Source organism: Lissotriton helveticus, chromosome 1_1 (genome assembly GCF_964261635.1).
Source record: "Lissotriton helveticus chromosome 1_1, aLisHel1.1, whole genome shotgun sequence".
In the NCBI taxonomy this organism is placed as follows: domain Eukaryota; kingdom Metazoa; phylum Chordata; class Amphibia; order Caudata; family Salamandridae; genus Lissotriton; species Lissotriton helveticus.
The window spans coordinates 1505298777-1505321225 of NC_136057.1; the positions used below are offsets into that span (position 1 = coordinate 1505298777).

The 22449-nt window shown below is 44.5% G+C and overlaps 1 protein-coding gene across 1 annotated transcript in view; it reads right to left on the reverse strand.

Annotated features, from left to right (window-relative positions):
• Window positions 1-13248: 13248 nt before the first annotated feature.
• LOC144828515 (lactoperoxidase-like) overlaps window positions 13249-22449 on the reverse strand; it is a 1612675-nt gene continuing 1603474 nt past the window's right edge. Inside the window, exon 15 of the mRNA XM_078686761.1 lies at window positions 13249-13793. Within this exon, the coding sequence (XP_078542887.1) occupies window positions 13762-13793 (32 nt within the window). The 3' untranslated portion in view covers window positions 13249-13761. The remainder of the gene's footprint in view (window positions 13794-22449) is intronic.

A 22449-nucleotide genomic window follows, 5' to 3' on the forward strand; every position in this document is an offset into this window, starting at 1 on the left:
GGATTGGGTTTTCATTCAGAATATTACTCACAATGTTCCCCTGCTTTCCTAGTCTTATCTCCCTCTATACGTAATGTTATTTCGTATATTTTATGAGGTTTGCTAACTCTGGTATCTGCAGTTTCCACCTGAATGTATTCATTCGTGTCCACTGTCTCCAGATGATTCATCAGGATCTTGAGAGCTATGGTCACTTCTGCTGCGCTGTCTAGCATTGTCTGGGCCCACTCTCCGTTTTTCAGTTGTGTCCTCAGTATCCTCGTCATGTTTGATTATTTTAATGCTTGCTACCTTCTTTTTTGGAAATTGTAATTTTTTACTTTGATGAGCAGGTCCCTTGTCTTTGGACTTGACGTGCTCTTCCCTGTGTTCTGACCGTCCTCTTCTTTCCAATTTCTGCGAGGAAGTCTGAAAAGATCGAGAGGGACGTGTATCAATATCTTGATATATATCAGGTTTCTTCAAATTATCCCTATTTGTAAGGTTGTATCTTTTCTCAGAGGGCTCCCTCTGGGGAGACTTGTGTCCTTGGTCCGGAGATCTTTCTCTCCGCCGAGGAGACCTTCCTCTGGACTGGAATCTTTTTTCTTTGGGAGTGGATTGTTTATTCCCATCCCAGCTCTTTTTTGGAGTATTTAGATTATTTTTAATAAATATCTTTTCAGGATTTTCAGTTAGTTGGGGTTTTACTGGTTTCCCACCCAAACTATCTCTTCCTAGTTCTTCATAGGATTTTTCTATGATTCTGGCAAGTTCAAATGGCTGTTCTGCTATATCTGTTTCTTTCAATTTCTGGCAGATCGCCACAGATGCTGCTTCTCCTTTTATGTTGGCTAATAATATAGCCGAGACCTGCTTGAAGTCTTTCAGTAATTTCATACCCAGAGTTAAAGCAGGTTCTGGACCGTATTCATTTTGAATCTGTCTTAGCACATCTGGTGTTATCGCCATAGACGGAACACCATGTGTTTTTGTGTAAATGGAGCAAAGACTGTGCCCCAAGTGTCACAGTCCTCCACATGTGGTGCGATCCCCATTGGAAGGCAGATAGTCAGAATTCTGTGTTTCTCAGTAGGGTTAGTATCCGGAAATACTGCCTCTATTTGAGTGATTTTTTGTGCTAACCAGAATGGAATTTGTTCCCGTTTTGCGGGTACTTTACCCAGACATGATTGTATGTTCTGTGGTGTAATTTTGTTTGTGTTCCCCATATGAGGTGTCAGCTGTGGAATGTTAATAGCTGGTTGGACTGTTGAAGTCCGCATTACATATTGGACTAATTGTCTATGTATTCTAATCAGTTGTTTTAGCTGTGCTAAAAGTTCCCGGTCTGATATTTTTTCTATGTCGGGATGTGGTGTGTAGCTGGTTAGAACCGGCCACGTTGCTCCTGGTCTACCTAGTGGACCAAGCCTGGTGATGTGATTATTATGTTTTAGGGCGCCTTTAAACCAGAGCAGGTGCTTTTGGTAATTTAATGGGATTTCCACCTCCTCGAAAGGAGTGTACTCATCCGGAGGATACTCTATTTTGTAATAGTGGAAGTCGTGTGTGACAGCGTTTGCTGCTGGAAAGTTTATCCATGAATAAAATACCTCTGTCTGCCGATATTCATGGGCCTCAATTACGAATATGACTGTACCACCTCATGATGTCAGTCCATTTTCTATAAGTTTAATAGTTATAGTTCTTCTTATGTTGACCGGAATGAGTATGGCATTCGGGTCATTCTGTTGGAGAGTTGTGTCTTCCAACAACAGTTGAGACGCTGTAGCATCTCTTTCTTTGTCTCCGTCAGGCATTTTACTGACAGAAAGTCTTTTTGTTGCAGATCAGGTTTCAGGGAAACAAAGATTAGGTGCACAATATTTTGGAACACTATATCCTTCAACGTTGACTAAACCAAAAACTATACATAGGAATCTCTTCCTACTAAGTTCCGGCGGATTTTACCATTTACCCACTCCAGACGTCTTTTGGAGTATTTACGGGAAAAAGGGTCTGTGTGAAAAAGCACGACTGAGTTACTCTAACGTCTTGCGTTAGATTTATTGCCTTACCAAACGTTGGGCGCCATGTAGTGTAGTTCCTATATTCCCAATAGGCTCTGCGCATTGGAATAATATATTCAGCAGTGTAGACGTAGGACTGAGGTCGACTAGGTCTCTACTGACTATATTAGACTTAAGGTTTGCCAGCTAGCTCAGAGGTCACTAGAAACTTTCTCGAATAAACGAGGAGGAGTTTAACCTCCCTGGATAGACAAGAAGGGATTAGCTTCTGACAACCATAAAACATGACAACTTTGCTCCCTAAGAATAAGAGTGTATCTCTAGAGTCGTGTGAAAACAATAGACAGCTATTTCACTCAGTCATGTGTGCGTACTTAGTTTCACCAGAATGCAGAGAAAAGAAGACGGGCGTTTTCAATAAAAGGTGTGATTTATTGAGCAGTCTTCTTTCTCATACAAGAGAAATGAATTGCCACAATTACAATACTCATAGTAAAGTAAAGTGCGTACAGTAAAAGGAGGATTATAAAATAATACTGTAAAAGCATTGATATGGTTTCTTAGCCATATGATACTTTAAAATAGATAAAATATATACATACATATATACATTGACTAACGTACTCAACTGGTGCTTCTAAATGCGCCTACCCCGGTGTACCTGACCTAAGCCTAATACGTGGGAAGGAGTAAGTAAGTAGCAGTTTAAGTTAAGTTTGTTTTGCCAAGAATCTGACTCAAGAATTCTCTTCAAGGGTTTAGTCAGCTCCGTACCTGGGTAATAGAAAGCAGGAGGTCTGGTATCTCTCTCTCAGGACTCGATATCCCAGTAACCCGCGAAGGTATCTGGAAACACCGGAGCTGGATTTCTCGGCAGGAGAAAAGACAGCGTCTATCTCAGTGCGTCAAAAGGGAGGGGCTGCGTCCGTGGGCTCTCGCATCAGCTGGGCTCTCGGGCAAGTAGATAGCTGCTCTGCTCCAAAACCACCACCGTGTATTTGCTTAAGGCAACGTTGGTATATTTATACCTGAAAGGTGCCGGGTTTGACGTAAGGTTGGACATAAGACGTCAATAAAGATGTCACTAAGAACTGGCCGTTCTTACAGTGTTTCACCGGAGTTCTAGGACGAAATCAAAACAAAAGCAAGGGGGATTTCCCAGGTTGCTGGAGGTTTGGTTTGTTTAGAGTACTGCTTGTGCTTTCTAGGGGTCTGGGGAAGTAGCCTTGCTTAATGTGACTGCATGGGCTACGACTGAATATGGATATGATTACTATGCCTTTATAGGGATATTATTGATTATAACCGAACAAGGGCATAAAATAGAAATATCGATTCAGGTTCCAAGATAACAACACAATAATGTGATATCCTTAACATATAACACCTCAACTCACCTGGAGTATAAATCCAATAACACCTGGAAATAGGGGTGACATGCTCACCGCTCACTGGACCTAAAATATCCACTGCTACTTCCTCCCACGGATATTTGGGAAGGGTTCCACAAACCATGGGCATTTGACTCGTACTCAAACCTTTATCGTACACTACACACTCCATGCAATCTCTAATCAAACATTCAACATCATGATCAAGTCTGGGCCGCCAAAAATCTCTGCGGAGTCTCCCTTTGGTTTTCACAATTCCCATGTGCCCCTCATGGGCTAATTGTATAATTTCTGTCTCAACTTGCTAGGTGGAATCAATCTTGTGCCTCTCAACAAAAATCTTTTGCCTACTGCAAGTTCATCCAACACTTTCCCCCACCCGCCTTTGTACTCTCTAAGCTCTGTTGGATTTAACCGACCTGAATGCACAATACGCATGCCATGTCTTAGTTCTTCTTCATTATGCAGCTCTTCTAACAATTCACCTTCGCTTATGGTTCCATCTGTTACCTCACACATACTGACCACATATTCCTCATCCATGTCATCCCCTCCAACAGAATCTCCTCCACCAAATTCACCAATCCCGACAAACAACCTACAGAATATTTGCTGGCTCCAGGGACGTATTGCACTGAAAAATAAAAATCTTGTAAAGCTACTACCCATCTTCTGATGTGTGACGAGACTGAATCAAGAACCTTCCTGGTAAATACTTCCACTAGTTGCTTTGGATCCGTTAGAACACCAAATTTGATAACCCACAAGAATTGTCTGAATCTCTTAATGGACCAAAAAATACTAGAGATTCTCTCTCTCTCTCTATAACAGAGTAGTTACATTCTGCATCTCTGAGGGGTCTCGTAACACATGCTATTGAGTTCTCTTTACCGTCTTTTATTCGAATGTGAAGAACAGAACTCTCCTCACACGTTGATCATGTTCAACACTTGTAGCATCATGTACAAGAATGTCCTCTTGACAGCATCTTACTCCAAGTAAACCTTTCAAAATCCTCATAATGATCCTTTTAAAAAACTGCTGCTGCCGAGATTAAGCCAAATGGCATCCTTTTAAAATGATACACTCCAAATAGCGTTATTAATGCTATAAGGGCTTGGAGTTTTTATTCAATTCAACCTGATGATGAACTGATACTAGGTCCAGTATGGTGAAGATTTTGGCCCCAGCAAATGTCATGACCATTTCCTCTATGTTGGATAATGGAAACATGTCAACCACCACTTCCCTGTTCAGAGCTAGCAAATCCACACAAAGACGAATGCCCCCATTAACTTTGCATGCAACTACTATGGGGGCCAACCATTCAGTCGCCTCAACTGCCTCAATCACTCTAAACTCAACTAATCTTTCCAACGCACCAGATACTGCTGATTGCATGTGTATGGAAATTCTTCTCACTTTGGCCACTACTGGACACGCATTAATCTTCAATCTTATTTTGTATTTGCAACAATTTGGTCTACCTAGCTTGTTTTGAGACAAATTCTCAAATTCCTTCTCAAATTTGTGTTGCTCACAATCAATTTCATCTATCTGAACCGGAGGTATCTTGTTAGGATATAACTCACCCATAACTCATTCTGATGATTCCAACCCAATAAATCATCACCTTGAAACAATACATATATCTTACCAGAAGGGCTCCTTCCACTAACACTTGTATCACCTTTGAAATATCCTAACATGTCAATCTTTGCTCCTCCATCAGGCTGGATATCCATCGCATTGAGTTCTTTTATCTTTGTAAGCATCTCCAAATATGTCTGTTTAGGAATTATTGTAATCCGTGAACATGAATCAAATTTCATTTGCATTTTCCTTCCCTCTATAGTCACTATCTCTGAGGTAAACAGTGTGTTTGTCCCTCCTACCAGCAATACCACTACTTGACATGTTTCCTGACTTTTGTTCCTATAAGCTTTTTTTGTTTCTGTTTCTGCAACACTTACTAAAATGTCCTTGGATCCCACAGGAAATAAACACCTGAGACCATGCCAGACAAGACTTGTCATTGACTCAGTGATCCTCTAGTCCATATCTGTAGCATGTACCCCTAAAGTTTAAGTCACTTTCTTAGGTCCTCTTACTTCTGACCCTACTTTTTTTGTTTACAGTAGCACTTTGTGTCTTAACCACACTTACTTCTGTCACATTTCTTTGTCAGCAAAGTTCACCTCATTTCCAGCCTTGAGTTCTCCACACACTTCATCATGTGTTCAACCTGTTTAGCAACGATAAACACTTCCTCAAGCGGTGACTCATCCTTCATCCATAATTCCTCAAAAATCTTATCACAGTTGCAACGTAAGACAAACTGGTCTCTAATCCTCTCTTCAATGGCACCACTAAATTTACACAATTCGAAGCTAGTTTCCTCAAACTCATGTCAAACTCTGCCACCGTTTCATTCTGACCTTGACATCTCAAACCAAAATGGTTTCTCTCCAAAATAGTACTCACTCGCTGTAAGTAATGACGATCCAATATGGCTATAGCTATTTCAAGCACATTCAGATCAGCTTGCAGAAGTTGTGGTAAACTATCTAACACATCCTGCCCTTCTGGCCCTAAACAATGCAATAAAAGAGCGTGTTTCCTCTTTGCACTCAAATTGGTACCACATACACATACATAACCAATCCGACTTGACCCACCCAATTAAAGGATCTCCAGGAGGGGGTAAAAATACCAGAGGAGCCATGACATTTTGCATCTTGTCTGCCCTCTCCCCTTTACTTTTCTTTGAGTAGTTCTATATATGAAGGAAGGTGAAAAAAGTAAAAATAATCCACCTCCAAGTACACTTAGAAACAATTTTTTTTAAATATTGTACTCTAGTTAGGTACATTTCCATAACTGCTTGACCACACTTATTGAAATACAAAATCATCAAACAAAAATTCCAGATGTGCACATCATCATTGGACATGCAGCAAACATGACTTGGCTTGTTGAATTCACAAATGTAGATCTTGTCACAAATGTTTGTGTAGACAAATCAAAAGAAGCACCACGAGAAAACACCCCAATTCAAAATGTCTGCTGTTGTAAAGTCAGACCCAATTAGCAACCAACACTTATATTGCGCATGCGTGCCCTATTTCAATCTGCTCTGGGGCAGGACAGGTGCTGGGTTGACTTGCGAAAAAACAGCTAATGCCAACGCTGCATGCCTTTACCTTCGCACACTGAGCCGCAAGTCGTGAGAAATACAGCCACAACTCTTCATGCGCTTAAAATCATCAAACTCCTCGTTACAGTGTGGGCTGGTACGGCTTGCTATAACACCCTCACTCATGACTACAGCCTTCCCCGGCTTGATTGAACTGATAGCGTGAGAAGGCAAATAAAAAAGAAACACACAGCTGCATTACATTATAATAAATCTGAGCTGGCTGAAGTGTAATTGAGCGCTTGGTAATGTCCACTTGGCTGTTAGTTCACTTGGTTGAGCCTCGTGCTTACTCCACCACGCAGTTTTGGTTGAAAGCGGGAACTGCAGCCAGTCAGTTCCCGATCTCAGATACCATCCATTGTCTTCAAAATTATGATGTCCTCGAACTGAAGAGTCCGATGAAGGTCTGAGGTAAGACAAGCTTTAATATTGACAGCTTATCCATCAACAACACTATCGAACTGTCGCTCCCCTCAATGTTCTCTCTCTGACAATTTTGTCTGATCTCATGCCATTCTAAACATGAATGTTCTACTTGTAGGGGCACTGGCCAGAAATGTAGGGACAACCAACACCTGGGTTTCCGTGGTGGGGGACAATAGGCCTGCGGCGCAGATGCAGCTAAGAGCACAGACAGAGACACGGACACAGGGAATACTCTGCTGGACAGGAAGTCACGTGCGACCTCCGTCGGTTTATTTATAGCCTTCTGGCCACGCCTGGCCAGAAGGTGATACACTATGTGGGAGTGCTTCCGGGGCTCTGTGGAGACCCTTGGAGCACTAGAGCGCTACATCCCTTCCGAACTTGGTGTTTTGAAAAGAAAAGTTAGTTCAATGATCAGCATGCAAAATCCGCTAGTCTTTGATTCGGCCTGGGGTTTGGTCTGAGGCTGTACCGCCATTTTCCTCTCGAAGGGGCATGTCCTTGATTGCCCATCTGTGGCGATGGTGGTGTTGCCCCTGAGGTCTCTATTGGCGACGGATGGGCGACCTCTTCGGCCTTCTCTTCTGCCTCCATTCTGACCACGGGTTCTACCGGGGGTTCCGTGTGTTCTTGTGCCGATGGTATGTGCTTGAATCATGAGATGTTTCTGGTTACCTCCTCTCCATTTCGATGTACTGTTATCACGGTACCATTAGTTTCCTTAATCATCCAGGGTTCCGGCTCATATGGCATGCGGAATTTGCCTCCCGGTCTCCGAGTTCGGATGAGCACGAGTCTCTGGGGCTCAATCATCTCGCCCGAGCTCAACTCTTCTGACTTGCTTTGTCATTGGTTTTCTTTCTTCGCTCTTGAGTAGTCGCAGGCACGTAGGGGGCAGGTATCCAGTTTTATGCCATAGGGAGTAGATCTCTTCTTGGCCCGGCTAACATTAATGACCAGGGAGACCTTTGCGTGGTGCTATGTGGGGTGCTCCTATACTCTCTGAGGAAATGTTGGAGCGCTTCCTCAGGGTCCTTTCCATCCACCGTAGCTATTCGCAAAGTCTTGTTAATGGTCCTCATGAACCTCTCCACCTCTCCATTGGCTTGAGGCCACTGCGGCGTGATCCGATGGTGCTTCACGCCTAGGTTCTGTAGGAACTCTCTGAATTCGCTCCCTTGGAATGGAGGACCATTGTCAGTCTTGAGCACAAGCCGAATTCCAAACATGGCAAAGGACTTGTTGAGAATTGGTTGGATATTTGCAAAACTGGTCGATGCTGCCAGATCCACGATTGGATACTTGGTGTAGCTGTCGACTAGCACCACCGTGACTTTTCCATCCGGGAAACTACCAAAGTCTAAACTGACCCACGACCAAGGGGATGGAGCTGGGTCTTCTGTTATTAGCGGAGCTGGGGCGTCAGGTGTGCTAGTTATCTGACACGCTCGGCAGTTCCTCACTATGGTGTCGACGCAGTCGTCGAGGTTAGGGAACCATACCTTTTCACGCATTCTGGCTTTCATCCTTCGAGTTCCTTGGTGTCCCTCATGCGCCAAAATTGTTGCTTGCTCTTGCAGTGTACTAGGGATTACCACTCGGGACCCTCTAAGTATGAGCCCATTGTCCGCACTGCTGAGATCATTGTGAATCTTCCAGAACTGTGTTAACCGCATGTGATCCGCCTCATTCCATCCACCAACATTTTTCAGGAAATATTCCCAGGATCCCGTTTGTATTGCTTCTTTTACTCGTTGAATGACTGCGTCATTGGCATACTGAGTCACGATGACATCAGCTGCGAGCGCCCGGGGACATGCCCACTTGGACATCATGTTTACAAACTCTTCCGTCTGAGCCTCTTGGTCTGCTTTATGAATTTCGTCTTTTGATGGATGTCGCAACAGAAAATCTGCAGGGTTCTTCGCCCCCGGCCGGTACACGAGGTCCATTTGGTATTGTTGAACTTGGATGGCCCATCGTTCGATCCGATGCGGAGGATGAGGAGCGGTGCCCCTGAATAGTGGTATTAAAGGTTGGTGGTCAGTCACCATTCTAAAAGGGTGTCCGGAGATGTATAGGTGAAAATTAATGCAGGCCCATTTCACTGCCAAAGCCTCGGTCTCTATTTGGGAGTATCTGGATTCCGTCGCGGTGAGAGCTTTGCTTGCAAATGACAGGGGAGCCCATGCTCCGGGTTCCGTTTCTTGTGTGAGTAGAGCTTCAAGGCCAACCGGGCTTGCGTATACCAGTATTTCTGTGGGTTTGGCTGTATTGAAGTATGCCATGGTGGTTCCGTCTAATAGCGCTGCTTTGACTTGGTTGAACGCTATTTCCTCGGCATTGGTCTACCTCCAAGGGCTTTCCTTTTTTGTCAAATTTCTCAGAGGGTCAGCCATCGTAGCTAGATTGGGAATTAATCTGGCGCAGTACTGTGCTATACCCAGGAAGCTTCTCACCTCCAATGCTGTTGTAGGTGCTGGAGCATGTCTGATGGCTTGAGACTTGCGCGGGTCTACTTTGACTCCCTCAGAATCAAATACGTAACCAAAGAATTCTATGGTTTTCTTGAAGAACTGGCACTTTTCTTTGTGTAATGTTACTCCATGTTCGGCTAGCCTTTGAAGCATAGCCCTCAGCCTTTGATGGTGTTCTTCGCTCGTTTTGACATGTATTAGAATGTCATCGCTGATGTTTAACACCCCTTGTAATCCTGATAGAATCTCTTTGATGGTATTTTGAAATATCTCTGCAGCGGATGATATGCCAAAATGTAGTCTTTTATTTCTCCTCAGGCCCAGATGTGTCGAGAATGTCGTTATGTAGCGGCTTTCTTCTGCCAATCTTAGTTGGTGGTACCCCGCGTTGAGATCTAGTTTTGAAAACCACTGGGCCCCATATAGGTCTATCAGAATGTCATCTACAGTGGGCGTGAGATGTCTTTCTCTCTTTATAGCTTTGTTAGGCATCCTCATGTCTATGCAAATCCTAATCTTTCCTGGCTGCCGGGGTTTCTCTGCTATCACCATGGGAGATACCCATGGCGTCGGGCCTGTCACTTTCTCTATAACCCCTTGCTCCTCTAGCTGGGCCAGTTCTTGTTCCACAGCTGTGCGGAGGTGAAATGGAATTCTCTGATGCCTCAACGCACCAGGTTGTGTGGCGTGATCGATGTGTAGCTTGACTGGCGGTCTCTTAATTGTCCCGAGACCTTTGAACAATGATGGAAACATCTGTAGGATGTCTTCTGTTTGAAGAGCTTTCACGGCATTGGCAAAAGCAATGAGTTGGAGATCTTCTGTAGTGTTGCTCCCAACAAGCAGGTCAGCTTCTTTGTCGATCACATGAAATGTTGTCGTCACCTCCTGGTCTTCCGCCTTGACCTGCACTAGCATTTTTCCTCGTAGTGGAAGCGGTTCTTGGCTGCCATACGTCAGAATTCGGGCTTGGAGGGTATCAGTTGTGGTCTTGGTTTCAGGGATTTGTAGTGTTGTATGCCCATTACATTTACAGTGGCTCCCGTGTCAATGACTGCGGTCACTGTTGACCCATCGATCTGTATCTGACACTTGGGCTGTGGTCTTCGTCTTCTCTTCAATTCACTGATGAACGACACGTAGTAGCATTCGTCTTCCTCTTCGGTGGAGGAGTCATCAAGCCATGGTTGATGGTGCTGTTGTGTCCTAGAAGACCGTGATGATGAGGCGTCATCTAGGGAAAGTTTCCTGACGGCACTGGCAGTTGTCTTCTTTCCTGAGAAGTTTCGTCCGCGAAAACCTCCCCTACACACACTTGCGAAGTGGTTCGGTACTCCACATTTTGAGCAGGTCTTGCCTTGTGCTGGGCAGCCATCTTGATTGTGTTCGTCACGTCCGCAGTACCCACATGGTATTCGGCGTTGTGTTCTGGTCAGCCATCTTCCTCGTCCTCCTCGACTAACATAACGAGCTGCATCTACTCTCTCGGTCCTCACAACCGCTCTGGTGTCTGCGTGTGGGTTGAGAGCGGCTTCCATGGCCGTAGCGCGGGCATCTGAGAGCTCATGTGACCTGGCAAGGATTATATTTCTTCGAGCGTGATACGTGGTTGTCGCAGTATCAGGGTCCTCAAGTGTTTGTTACGACATCCTTGAATTAGTTGCGCCATTACCTCTTTCGTCTGGTCATCCTCTGGGCAGGTGCTTATGAGGTCTCTCAGGCGTGCGTGAAATGCATCCATCGTTTCTCCTTCCCTTTGCCTTGACTGCCTAAATTTGAAGCGTTCATAGTGCGGGTTTAGTTGAGGATCGAGATGCGCATTTAATCCCGGACAGCGGCGTCGTAGTCAGTGTCTGCTCCTGTATTTGGCAGGTGCTTGAATAGTTTGTATAGCTCTGTCCCACCAAAATGCAGGAGTAATGATCTCTTGACCTCGTTATCTTTCTCTCTGGTGGCGGTAAAATAATTGTTGAGTTGACCTAACCGCACTGCCAATCTCGGCGCTGCTGTGCCTGGATAAATTAACTCACTAAATGGCGGCAGAGCTTGGATCTGTGAGTGGGATGAAATAGCTGGTGGCTGTGCTGGGGGTCCGACTAGCGGTGCTGGGGGTGCTGCTTGCTGGGATCCTCCTACTGCTGCAGCTGGCGTGTTTGACATTGCTGCGTGATGTTTGTCCTTTGCTCCTCACTATTGCATTTACCACTGCTTGTTTATTTGAGGCTGTATTATCTGGGCTCTCAATGTGTGGCCCTTCTCTGGTTAGCTGTTGACCTTTTTGTTGGTCTGTGGCGAGAGTTTCTTTTCTTGAAAGTATCCTGTCTTTGCCTTGCTTTGGCTGCTGCTTGTTTATTGTTTTGTGCTGGGGTGACTCCCTATGTCGAGTCCCCGGATTCTGCCTCACTCGCTTGGGCGCTTCTGTGCTTGAGTGCTGTCTCTGGGTTTCTTCTGGCGCTTCGCGCTCTCCCTGTCTGTTGGTCCCGTTCAGGGCTGGGCTTGCTTTCTTCTGCGCATGCGCGTGCCGTCGGGCCTGCCGCTGGAGGTGTCTCTGCTCGGCACTTCGGATCTTCGCTGTTTCTACTGTCGGGGGCTTCTCCCTACCGGTGTGCCACGCAGCTTCTGGCATATGCTGCTTACCGGTGAGTGCGAGCGCTGATTCCCCTGCGGGCTGGTCCCGATTCTTCTGCGGGCAGGTCCCGATTCTTCGGCGGGCTGGTCCCGGCCCCACCAGTTGGTACGCTGGTATCACAACGGCTGGGACGGACGTCGTCTTGGGTTCAGGGCGAGGGACGTGATCCCACCCTCGTCGCCAGTGTAGGGGTGCTGGCCAGAAATGTAGGGACAACCAACACCTGGGTTTCCGCGGTGGGGGAAAATAGGCCTGCGGCGCAGATGCAGCTAAGAGCACAGACACAGACACGGACACAGGGAATACTCTGCTGGACAGGAAGTCACGTGCGACCTCCGCCTGTTTATTTATAGCCTTCTGGCCACGCCTGGCCAGAAGGTGATACAATATGTGGGAGTGCTTCCGGGGCTCCGTGGAGACCCTCGGAGCACTAGAGCGCTACACTACTAAGCTCTATGTCACAGGAACACTTTCAATTATGTTAAGTGGGTTTAGTGAATATCTTTTTGGCTGTTGTAAGCTTAATTTTCATTATTTGGCTTTTTTTGTGGCTGCTGTTTGTGATTCCCGAGTAATATTAGATCACCTATAGCACTTAATTTTAGTTCTGCTTACCTTTTTATGGGGTGAAGACAACAATTAAGTCGGGCAGGGTGTTTTCTACCTCCAATTATCACTCCATAAGTAATATGTAGTAATGAAGTCCAACAGGCACGATGTAGTTTTAGAGGATTTATTGAGAGAAGATATAGGTAGAAGAGAACTGGAGTAGCAGCCCCACAAGGAGCAGCCTGCCTGCTGATCAGCCCATGGTCCAGCTGTCACACTTCACCCCACAGGCACTCCAACATTCCAATCCACATCATCACACCAACATTCCACTGGGCTGAGCAGAGAGGGAGATAACAGGAGATATACATGAACAGGTTTCTACATAATGCTTGGAGACTGGTTAACTCGAGAGAAGAAAAGGAAAGCAGACTGAAAAGTTCATTTTCAAAGGATTAACTTTGATTTACATTAATTATGAAAAATTAATTCATGGTTATAACATCATGCATGTGCTTCATTGAATTTGAAGGTAATACTTATAGGGCCAAAACAAGAGGTCAAATGAATGAAAAGTGTTGTATTTATTTTCATTGTATTTTAGGCAACAACATTATGCATTCAGCATTTACAAACCAATAGCCAAAAGCGATACATAGAATGGCAAAGATCCAGTGAAAGCCCAGAGAAACCAATCTTATCACCATTTTCATCTGTAGAAGGATGGGCTAGAGGAAATAGAGCTGTGTGTCAGACCGAAAAGCAATCAATAATTGATGATTCTGTCTGAATACAGTAAACTGCACTTACTCTTTGTTTTCGACTATGAAATTAGCAATGATATTAGTAATCAATTTGTTTGATTTTGTGTGGTCATCATGCTTGCTTCGCTCATCTGCTTACACCTTTTAACCAAAATCCAGCTAAATGAAAATAGTTGGAATACCAAGAAAATCAAAGCAACCAATAATTTGAAGATGCCTGCCAGCAGAGAGTATGTCTGGTTGACTGTGCCGTCTGAAAAGGTCCACCGCAGAGGCTCTTTTCCAAATCTCCATGCTTGCCGCAAATTCTGCCATTACAGTTCAATACGCTGCTGCTCTTCCATCGCTGTAAAAGTTAAGACAGTGTTAATAAAGTATCCAGCTTTCGTAGGGTCTCAAAGAGCTGGCTAATTGTAACAGATCATGCAGGGTGTACACTCTAGGACCCCAACAAAAATCTCTGTTCTAACTCAACCATATCCTGGCAGGATAGGACACTGAGCCATAGCAATTAAAATGTGAATGGAAGAGACGCATGTGTGCCGGCCTTGCTTGTCAGTTCTTCTAACCCACAGTAAGAATCTAGGCTAAATTACCATTTATGAATCAGGGAATTAAGTTGGTGTTAAGAGATTGGGGACCTTTTTTGAGAGGGTTGCATCATGTTTGCACAATGCAATGTGTTACATGCATGACGCAAACCTCTAAGTCAGAATTTTTAAGCCACGCAAAGCCACTTTCCATGGCATTGAGTAGCTCAAAAAATCTGGAATAATGCAGCGCAGCACAAATCGCTGTGTCGAGTTACTCTGAACTGGTAAGGCATTCCATGGGCATTGCGTGGGTGTTCAAATGCAACTCCCATTGTTTTTGACACATTCTCAGATTTGCAAGACCATGTAGACCTGGGATGTGCACAAAGCATAACATCAATAGTCCCACGGCCCATCTTAGCCCTCCACTCAATAAAGCCGCACGACACATACTGGACAATTAATCTATGCACACATAAAGGCACCGTAACCAGATGTCAGCTATGCATATGGTTGGCAGTACATACCCCAAACAGTTCTAGCCACCTATCAACCAATTAGGGCACAATGTTTTCTGTCTGTTGTGGAGGTGAGTTAGTGCCAGTGCCAGTGCCTGGGTCCAATTGAGTGGCAGCTTGCAGGCTAACCAGGATACCATCCCAGTTGTTCGCTATGGGGTATGTGTGTAGCCCTAAACTGTCTTCCCTGTGCAAGGTGACACTTTCTGCCTGAGCCCAAGTTGGAGAGATTGTGTCCAAGCTTCAACTACTGTGGGCTTTCGCACCTTTCATCGCAGAGTGATGAGGTGCTTCACCCTTATTAGCCCAAGGGCAAGGAAGCCAGATGTGACCTTGTTTTTCTTAATCCTGCAATAGAGATCTAGGATTCACACCTCACAGGTGTGCAGCTCCATGCGCCTTGTGCAGGCAGACAGTTGAGTGGTGACTCCCCGTCAGTAATGCTGCAGGTACGGGCACCCCCTAAGCAGGTGCAGGAGATCAGTGACTACCAGATAACAGCGGGAACAGGCGGCGTCTGTCGGTTGAAAATAGTGGTTTTATTTTTGTTGGAGTGAGATATGCCCTGTGCACAATATAGTATTGTACAAGGTGGAATCTGGCATTAAGGGGGACATGGAGCAGGCCCTTCAGCAGTGTTTCCCATTACTTGTTGGTGCAGGGATGAGTAAATTATCCCTCCCACCTGCGCCAGAGGGGCGTGAGCTGAGGCCCAGCATGAAAGAACAGCAAGTCCACAAACCAGTCGATCAGGTGTCTGCCCGGTCCCATTACATGCAGGTATCGCATAGTAAGGTGTGTAAGGTGTATCGGGAACTCCAGCGCTATATCCCCCCCATCTACTTCCCATGGCAGTCACTAGTGAATTGTGTAGGAGGAAGAGGCACAGTGGGAAGCCATCATCTTCCATCAGCTACTCATAGGTGAGAATGCTATTATCCCGGTAAAGGTCTCCTGTTGTGTAGATGCCCACTGCATGCCAAGCAGTTGGTTCCGCTTCCGACGTAATGGCGTGCCTTCTAGGTGTGCCAAGCAGGGGTATCGTTGTGGCATAAGAAGTTACTGCATGTGTTAAATAAAGAGTTTAGGAAAAACAATGGTATGCCACCCCCAACAAAGAGTTAGGTATTGACATAAGTGTGCAGGAATGAAACATGTGGAAGGCATCCAGCAGATTGGAAACCAGTGCAGCCATCGCCGTATCCACAGGCTGTAGGCCTGACATCCATTTGGCCAATCAATTGAGACATCATGGCCTCCCTGCTCTGTGGGCAGGTATAATTTCGACAATGCAGTCCGGCAGCGGGAATTATTCCAAATAAATTCCCTCATTGCTTTTTCCATGGAGTGAAAGAAGGGGCAGGAATATAGAGGACGAGATTGGCAAAGTAATAAAGGAGGCGGGGAGAGCAACCATTTAAAGAAGCGCTATGACCCCAGCCACTGACAGTGGCAGCATAAGCCAGAAAGTCATCTCCACTCTCAATGAGGTAAAAGCCCTCCATAATTTGCCATCATATAAGTCTTAAGCAGCATGGTACTCCCTAATACCCAAATAGTGGAATGTGGAGGGCTGCCAGGGCACTTGGGTTTGGTTGAGTACAAGGTGGGTATCCGGCAGCGAACGGGTAAAAGGAAACAAGCAGGATTTAGTCCAGTTGACCTTAGGCCAGAAGGATGAGTGAAGCGATCAAGCATTAGGTCTGGGATGGAGGGCAGGTCTCTAAGGTAAATGAGTAGATCATCCATATAAAGAGAAAAAGAGTGCAGGCCATCGCCCAACGGAATACCCTACTCTGCACTCCCAGCACGGAGGGCAAGCGCTAGCAGCTCAATGGCCAATGAGAAACACAGGAGTGAGAGTGTGCAGCTCTGGCGAGTGCCACTGTGAATCTGGAATGTTTCCGATACCAGAGGGCTACACTTGACCCTGACCAGTGAGCAAGTGTAGAGTAGACTGACCAGCTGCAAATAGCGGTCTCCAATGCCATAACACACTTAGATTTAGAATGGAAAGGCCCATTCCAGAGAATCAAAGGCCTTTGCCAAATCCAGCATCAGACAGCCCTCTCGAGGCCATGATTCTGGCGCATACTGAAAGGCTGGGAATAAGCAGCAAGGGAATCCTACTCATGGGGAGCCTGGGTATGAAAGCTATTGAGGAAACAATGGCTCCTGTGGAGTAGTAAGGAATATTCCTAATAGAGTTATGCACAATGGCAATGCACAGGGTTGGGGGTGATGTCAGAACCTTTAATGTGTCTGAACCTTTAATGTGTGTAGTTAGCTTTCTTTCTGACATCACCCCAACCTTTTGCATTGCCATTGTGCATAACTCTATTAGAAATATTCCTTACTACTCCACAGGAGCCATCGCATACTTAAAGGCAGCGGAAATAGCGTCCTAAGTTTTAGGACGTACTGCGAGATGGCACGAATCCATTTTGGTCAGGATGTGCCAGCATTGGTATCATAGGTGCTAGCTGAATAGCCATTATCTTTGTGAGCATCTTGTAGTCCGTGTTGATCAGCGCCAGGGGCCGGTATGAACCAGATCAGTGGGGTCTTTGTCCGGTTTAGGAAGGTATATTTTTGGTCGGTGCGAGGCAGGGCAGCGGAATAGTGGAGAAGGAGGCTTCAATGTCTTGAGGGAGAGCAGTAAGCCTAGATTGGTACAGCAATGAGTAGTGGTTGGTTAGTTCTAGATGTATGTCCCACTGAGTGTATAGCAGGTCACCAGAAGCAGATCTTAGCACCAACCATGATAAGATACTGGGGCTACTCTGACCGTATTAGCCAATCCAATAGTGTGCTGGATTTATATGTAGTTTATGTAAACACAGGAGTGTGGCCCGAGGGGGATAAGAGAACAGGCAGGACCCTTAAAGTACAAAAAACAAAAATTGCCTAGATCTCTATTTTTACTTTTTAGGGAGCTGTAACTAATTTATGCTCAGCAAAACACATTTCTTTATGTTTCAACCTCTTTTTTATTTATACGATTTGTAATTTCTTATCAACATTTTTTCTATTTGAAAAGGAAAAAATGATAAAAAAAATTCATATATTTACAACACGCTATTTACAACCACATTAGACTGGACAACACATTTTACATTGCTATAATTCTCAAAGAAATTGAACATTACAATACACACACGATTATGTCACAAAAAAACACTGGATATCTTATCATTTAGTATGAATAACTCATATAATGACCAAATCGAATTCATAAAGAGCATATACTCAATAAATCCTTTGTAGAGGTATTTACAAGAAAAAATCAATTTGTTTTTTATGCTCTTTGCTGAAATGCCGACGTGTTTCGAATCTTAGGGTTTCCTTTCCTAGATTCTCATCAGGGCTCTCTATTTTTCTTGTTCTGACTTTCTTTCAAGCTGAAAGTTTTTCTCATCTGCTTATTTTTCTTTTATTCGTTAATCTATGGTTTTCTTTATTTAGGCTGGGGTTCGCCTTGATCTTACTGGTGTACACTTCTCGAAGTTTTCATGTCGGAAGGCCCAGTAATTCTGTATGCGTTTTTGTTACTATGCAATGCGGGGCCAGCTACTTCCAATGGTCTTTATACTTGGCACAGAGACTATGTTGGACTTTCTGTACCTTAATCCCGGCATTGTCTCAGCTTCGGTCACGGACCCTTTGTCTCAGTTATCTCGTGCTTTCGTACTTTCTCCCAGTCTCGCAGCTCGACACCATGTCGCTGTCACGGTGATCCAGATATAGGTATAAATCTTACTGAAATCGCCCAAACAGAAGTACAAATATACGCAGTATAACAATATAAATAACGTAGCCGAAGTATATGGGAATTCGGTTCCGGGTTTGAAACTGAAATGTGATCCCGATCCAAAATGGCCGCAACATATGGTAAGATGCCGAAAGTTAAAACGAGAATATTATCGGCATAGAGAGAGGTGAATAATTTAAATAACACAATCAGAATAGAAACATAAACAAAATGTATCATAACAAGATGAATTAGGCAGATGAACTAACTAAGTAAGGCTGCAATAGAGTGGCTGATAGTTCAAAATGGCGGCGAGGAATCTCAGGTTTAAACAGAAATACGAGCCCACTCAAACATGACCGCATCATATTGTGAGCTTCCGAAAAGTATAACGAGAATAGTAGGAAATCGAGCAAAAGATAGGAAATTGTTCCCTCGTTTTGTTCAGAACGAGCGGACAATACAAAAACAAACACTTAGTTTGGAATTAATTATTGACGACCGAGCGGTGTCGTATATATTTTAGTACCAAAAATTACCTTTACACACCAATAAATATGAAATAGTGAGAGAGGAGTCACAAATTATTCTTAATGTCCTACTAATGTTAATAAATCAGAAGTAGAGGACTTAAATACATTTCAGGATCAAGTATAAATAGAAAAGACAAGTACATTCCAAGATGGCTGCCGTTTTAGAACGCGATTACATGACCACATCAACAAAAGGCTCTAATTAACCCCAATTAAGACCTTATGAAGCAATTAAGACGAGTATAAATAATGTGGTGTAAGCGTGTGTTTTCTAGCCAGTCTGGGTTCTAGAACAAGGTGACTATATGTTGTACATGTGCATAGTGCGGGAGCTAGCAATGCATTAGCAGATCAATTGTTGAGGAGCCAAGCAGGGCACAAGTCGGGTGGACGGTGTCTACCCACAATTTTCATGGGGTGAACGCTGCCCACCCTGACAAGAATCTGGGCCTCACTGAATAATGTGCTGAAATTGTTCCGGTGTCATTTTAAATAACTGGGACACATTCAGCAGAGCCTGCACGTCCTCTGCTTTCGATACGATCTGCAACAACGTGCAGGCAGGGACAGGGCTTTCTCATTTCAGACTCCTGCTGGGCCCATAACAAAGCAGTATCAAACTACAGGAGGTAGCCCGTATACACTAAGGAGACTAGGACAATAATCTATAACATACAACAATGTCTCAAAAGGGTGTCAATTATAGGTCAGTTACATATAGCACAATTAATTGCTGAGAATTGAATCAAAAAAAGGAGAGAAAACCAAGGAGACAAATTTCTTTTGTAACAAATTTTATTTTTTGTGAATTTACATTATAAGACATATTAAGCTTCATATGATCAAACATATGGAAGAGTCGCACTGCGTTACATTGAATGATATGTAACCTGTGGGATACTGTGCACAAGTGCTCGTGAAGGATTGTGATGGCCCTAGTGACAAGTGTGGAAGTATGTACAGCGATAGGGAAGGGCGCAATGAGGAACAAGTGAAGATAAAAATGTACGTAGTCAGGATACCCAAACAATAAATGATAATGAATACAAAAATAATCAAGTGGGGTGTCCTTGAAGGGGGCGCCAAGAATTCCGCTGTAAAAGTCGACGGCGTTTCGGCCTGTAGATGTATTAGGCCATCATCAGGACCAGGTTACTGCTACTTAAATGGCAGTGCTGGGGATAAAGGGATATATATATATATATATATATATATTACCTACTGGCGGTCGCCAGTAGGTATATATAGTTAGGATTTTTTCTCTATGGGATTTTTGAAAATTCTATGTCTAATAACTTTGGCGTTTGGGGACGGAATTGGCTGAAATTTTCAGGAAAATGGCACATTTTGTTTCTGAGCAGCCCTTGAAAATTTGGGGGGGGTTCGTCAAGGGGGGGCCGAGAAAAAAGGGGGGTCACAAAACGTGTTTTTAACATTGAGTTTTCCATAGGGCGGTTGGCCTCACTTTTAGCCCGAACGGCTGAATGGATTTGCACGAAACTTGGCAAAATTGTAGGGACTGGTAGCCCGATGTGCCTTTGCTAGGTCTCAATATATGTGCTCCAGTGGATTTTGAGAAATTAACGTTCAAAAAAAGATATATATCTGTAACAGCGGACCGGGCAGCGCTCCGGTTCGCGGACTTTTCGCGGTACGGAGCTTTGTGAAGCGAAGCTGATTGGTTCTCCGGCGTCTGTGAACATTCCAAACAGTCCGTAGCGGCCGCCATCTTGTCTCTCGGTAGGATCGAGAGACAAGAGGAGGCCAAAGCGAAGGGGCAAATGACCATAAGGGGGCATAGTAGATCCTCGCTGACCCCCTAGGTTTGATGTGGAGGTTTTAAAAGGGTCCCGCGGGGCAAAAAAAAATAATAATAATAATAATCGAACGGCTGAATGGATTTGCACGAAACTTGGTAAAATATTAGGGACTGGTAGCCCGATGTGCCTTTGCTAGGTCTCAATATATGTGCTCCAGTGGATTTTGAGAAATTAACGTTCAAAAAAAGATATATATCTGTAACAGCGCTCCGCTTCGCGTAACGGAGGTTTGCGAAGCTGATTGGTTCTCCGGCGTCTGTAAACATTGCAAACAGTCCGTAGCGGCCGCCATCTTGTCTCTCGGTAGGATCGAGAGACAAGAGGAGGCCAAAGCAAAGGGGCAAATGACCATAAGGGGGCATAGTAGATCCTCCTTGACCTCTTAGGTTTGATGTGGAGGTTTTAAAAGGGCCCCGCGGGGCAAACAAAAAAAATAATAATAATAATCGAACGGCTGAATGGATTTGCACGAAACTTGGCAAAATTGTAGGGACTGGTAGCTCGATGTGCCTTTGCTAGGTCTCAATATATGTGCTTCAGTGGATTTTGAGAAATTAACGTTCAAAAACAAGATATATATCTGTAACAGCGCTCCGCTTCGCGGAGATAAAATTATATCTGTATTACCTAGCTGTTGCTAACACCAGTTAGCGACGGCTAGTAGGAGATAGTGACCATCTTGGGCCCCACTTTGCATGTGAGTGATATTTATCACTAATGACATGCAAAGTGGGCATGCCAAGATGTTAGCGACTGGAAACAGTCGCTAACATCGCTATCTCCTATTATCAACTTTTGGAAATATTCGCGATAAGCGCGAATATCTCCAAAAGCTAGCAGCTGCCCTGAGCAGTTCTTAGCCATGTTATCCAATGGGAGGTGGATAACATGGCTAAGAGCATTAGCTCGGTAATGCATGAATATCGCTGAGTTTTCAGCGATATTAATGCATTGCGGTCGTTTTTTATCGTATTTGCGATAAACCTTGATAATAGCAAGGTTTATCTGCGATAATTTCTGACGATGCTTAGCGGTAAAAAAATCGTTGCTAAGCATCGTTAGGGATAAATATCGCTTAACTTTGGTAATATGCCCCAACGTCTGTTAACGTTCGATTCGAAGGAAATCAGGAAGTGTTGAAAAACATTGTCTGCGCCATCTTGTCTTTTTTCAAATGCCACACTTTTGTCGTGCACGGCAGTCATTTTAGATGCCTTGACCAGACCCACTCTGTGCACGCTGTCAATCCTTAGCATGGCTCCCCACCCTCGCAAGCATCTCCCCCAGGCAGTGGTCACCCCCGCTCTCTGTCTTATGCATGGGTAATAAACCTCCCCCCATCTGCGCTGCTCTTCCCTGAGAATCACACCCTGTGCCCGCCCGACACCTCCCTTTCGCCCTATTCACTACCGCACCCTCTGACACTCCTTTTACTCTGTGTCCGATTGTCCAGGCCGGTCCTAGGGTATCAGCTAGCCCTGCAGATGTAGTTTATGGCCCCAGCTGTAAAGAATCACCCCTCTTCAAAGGAGTTATAGTAGATCAAGGCCCACACTCGATGAGATCCGTCACAGCAGACGCGTTCCTATTATCTGAAAACCATCCTGTATTGTGATTGGGGAGGGGACCGAGCCTGAAGCGGAAGATTCCAGGGATGACTCTTTGTACATCAAAGTTTTTACAATTATGTGTCACATTAAAAATATATAGCACTCCGACAAAGTAGTAAGATTATAAAACTTTAATAACTTATAAATATATACAAGAAAACAAAAACAGTAATAACATATAAACATTTTTAGGGAAAAACAACGAAGTAGCGGTCGGCTGTGCGAATAGTCCCAACG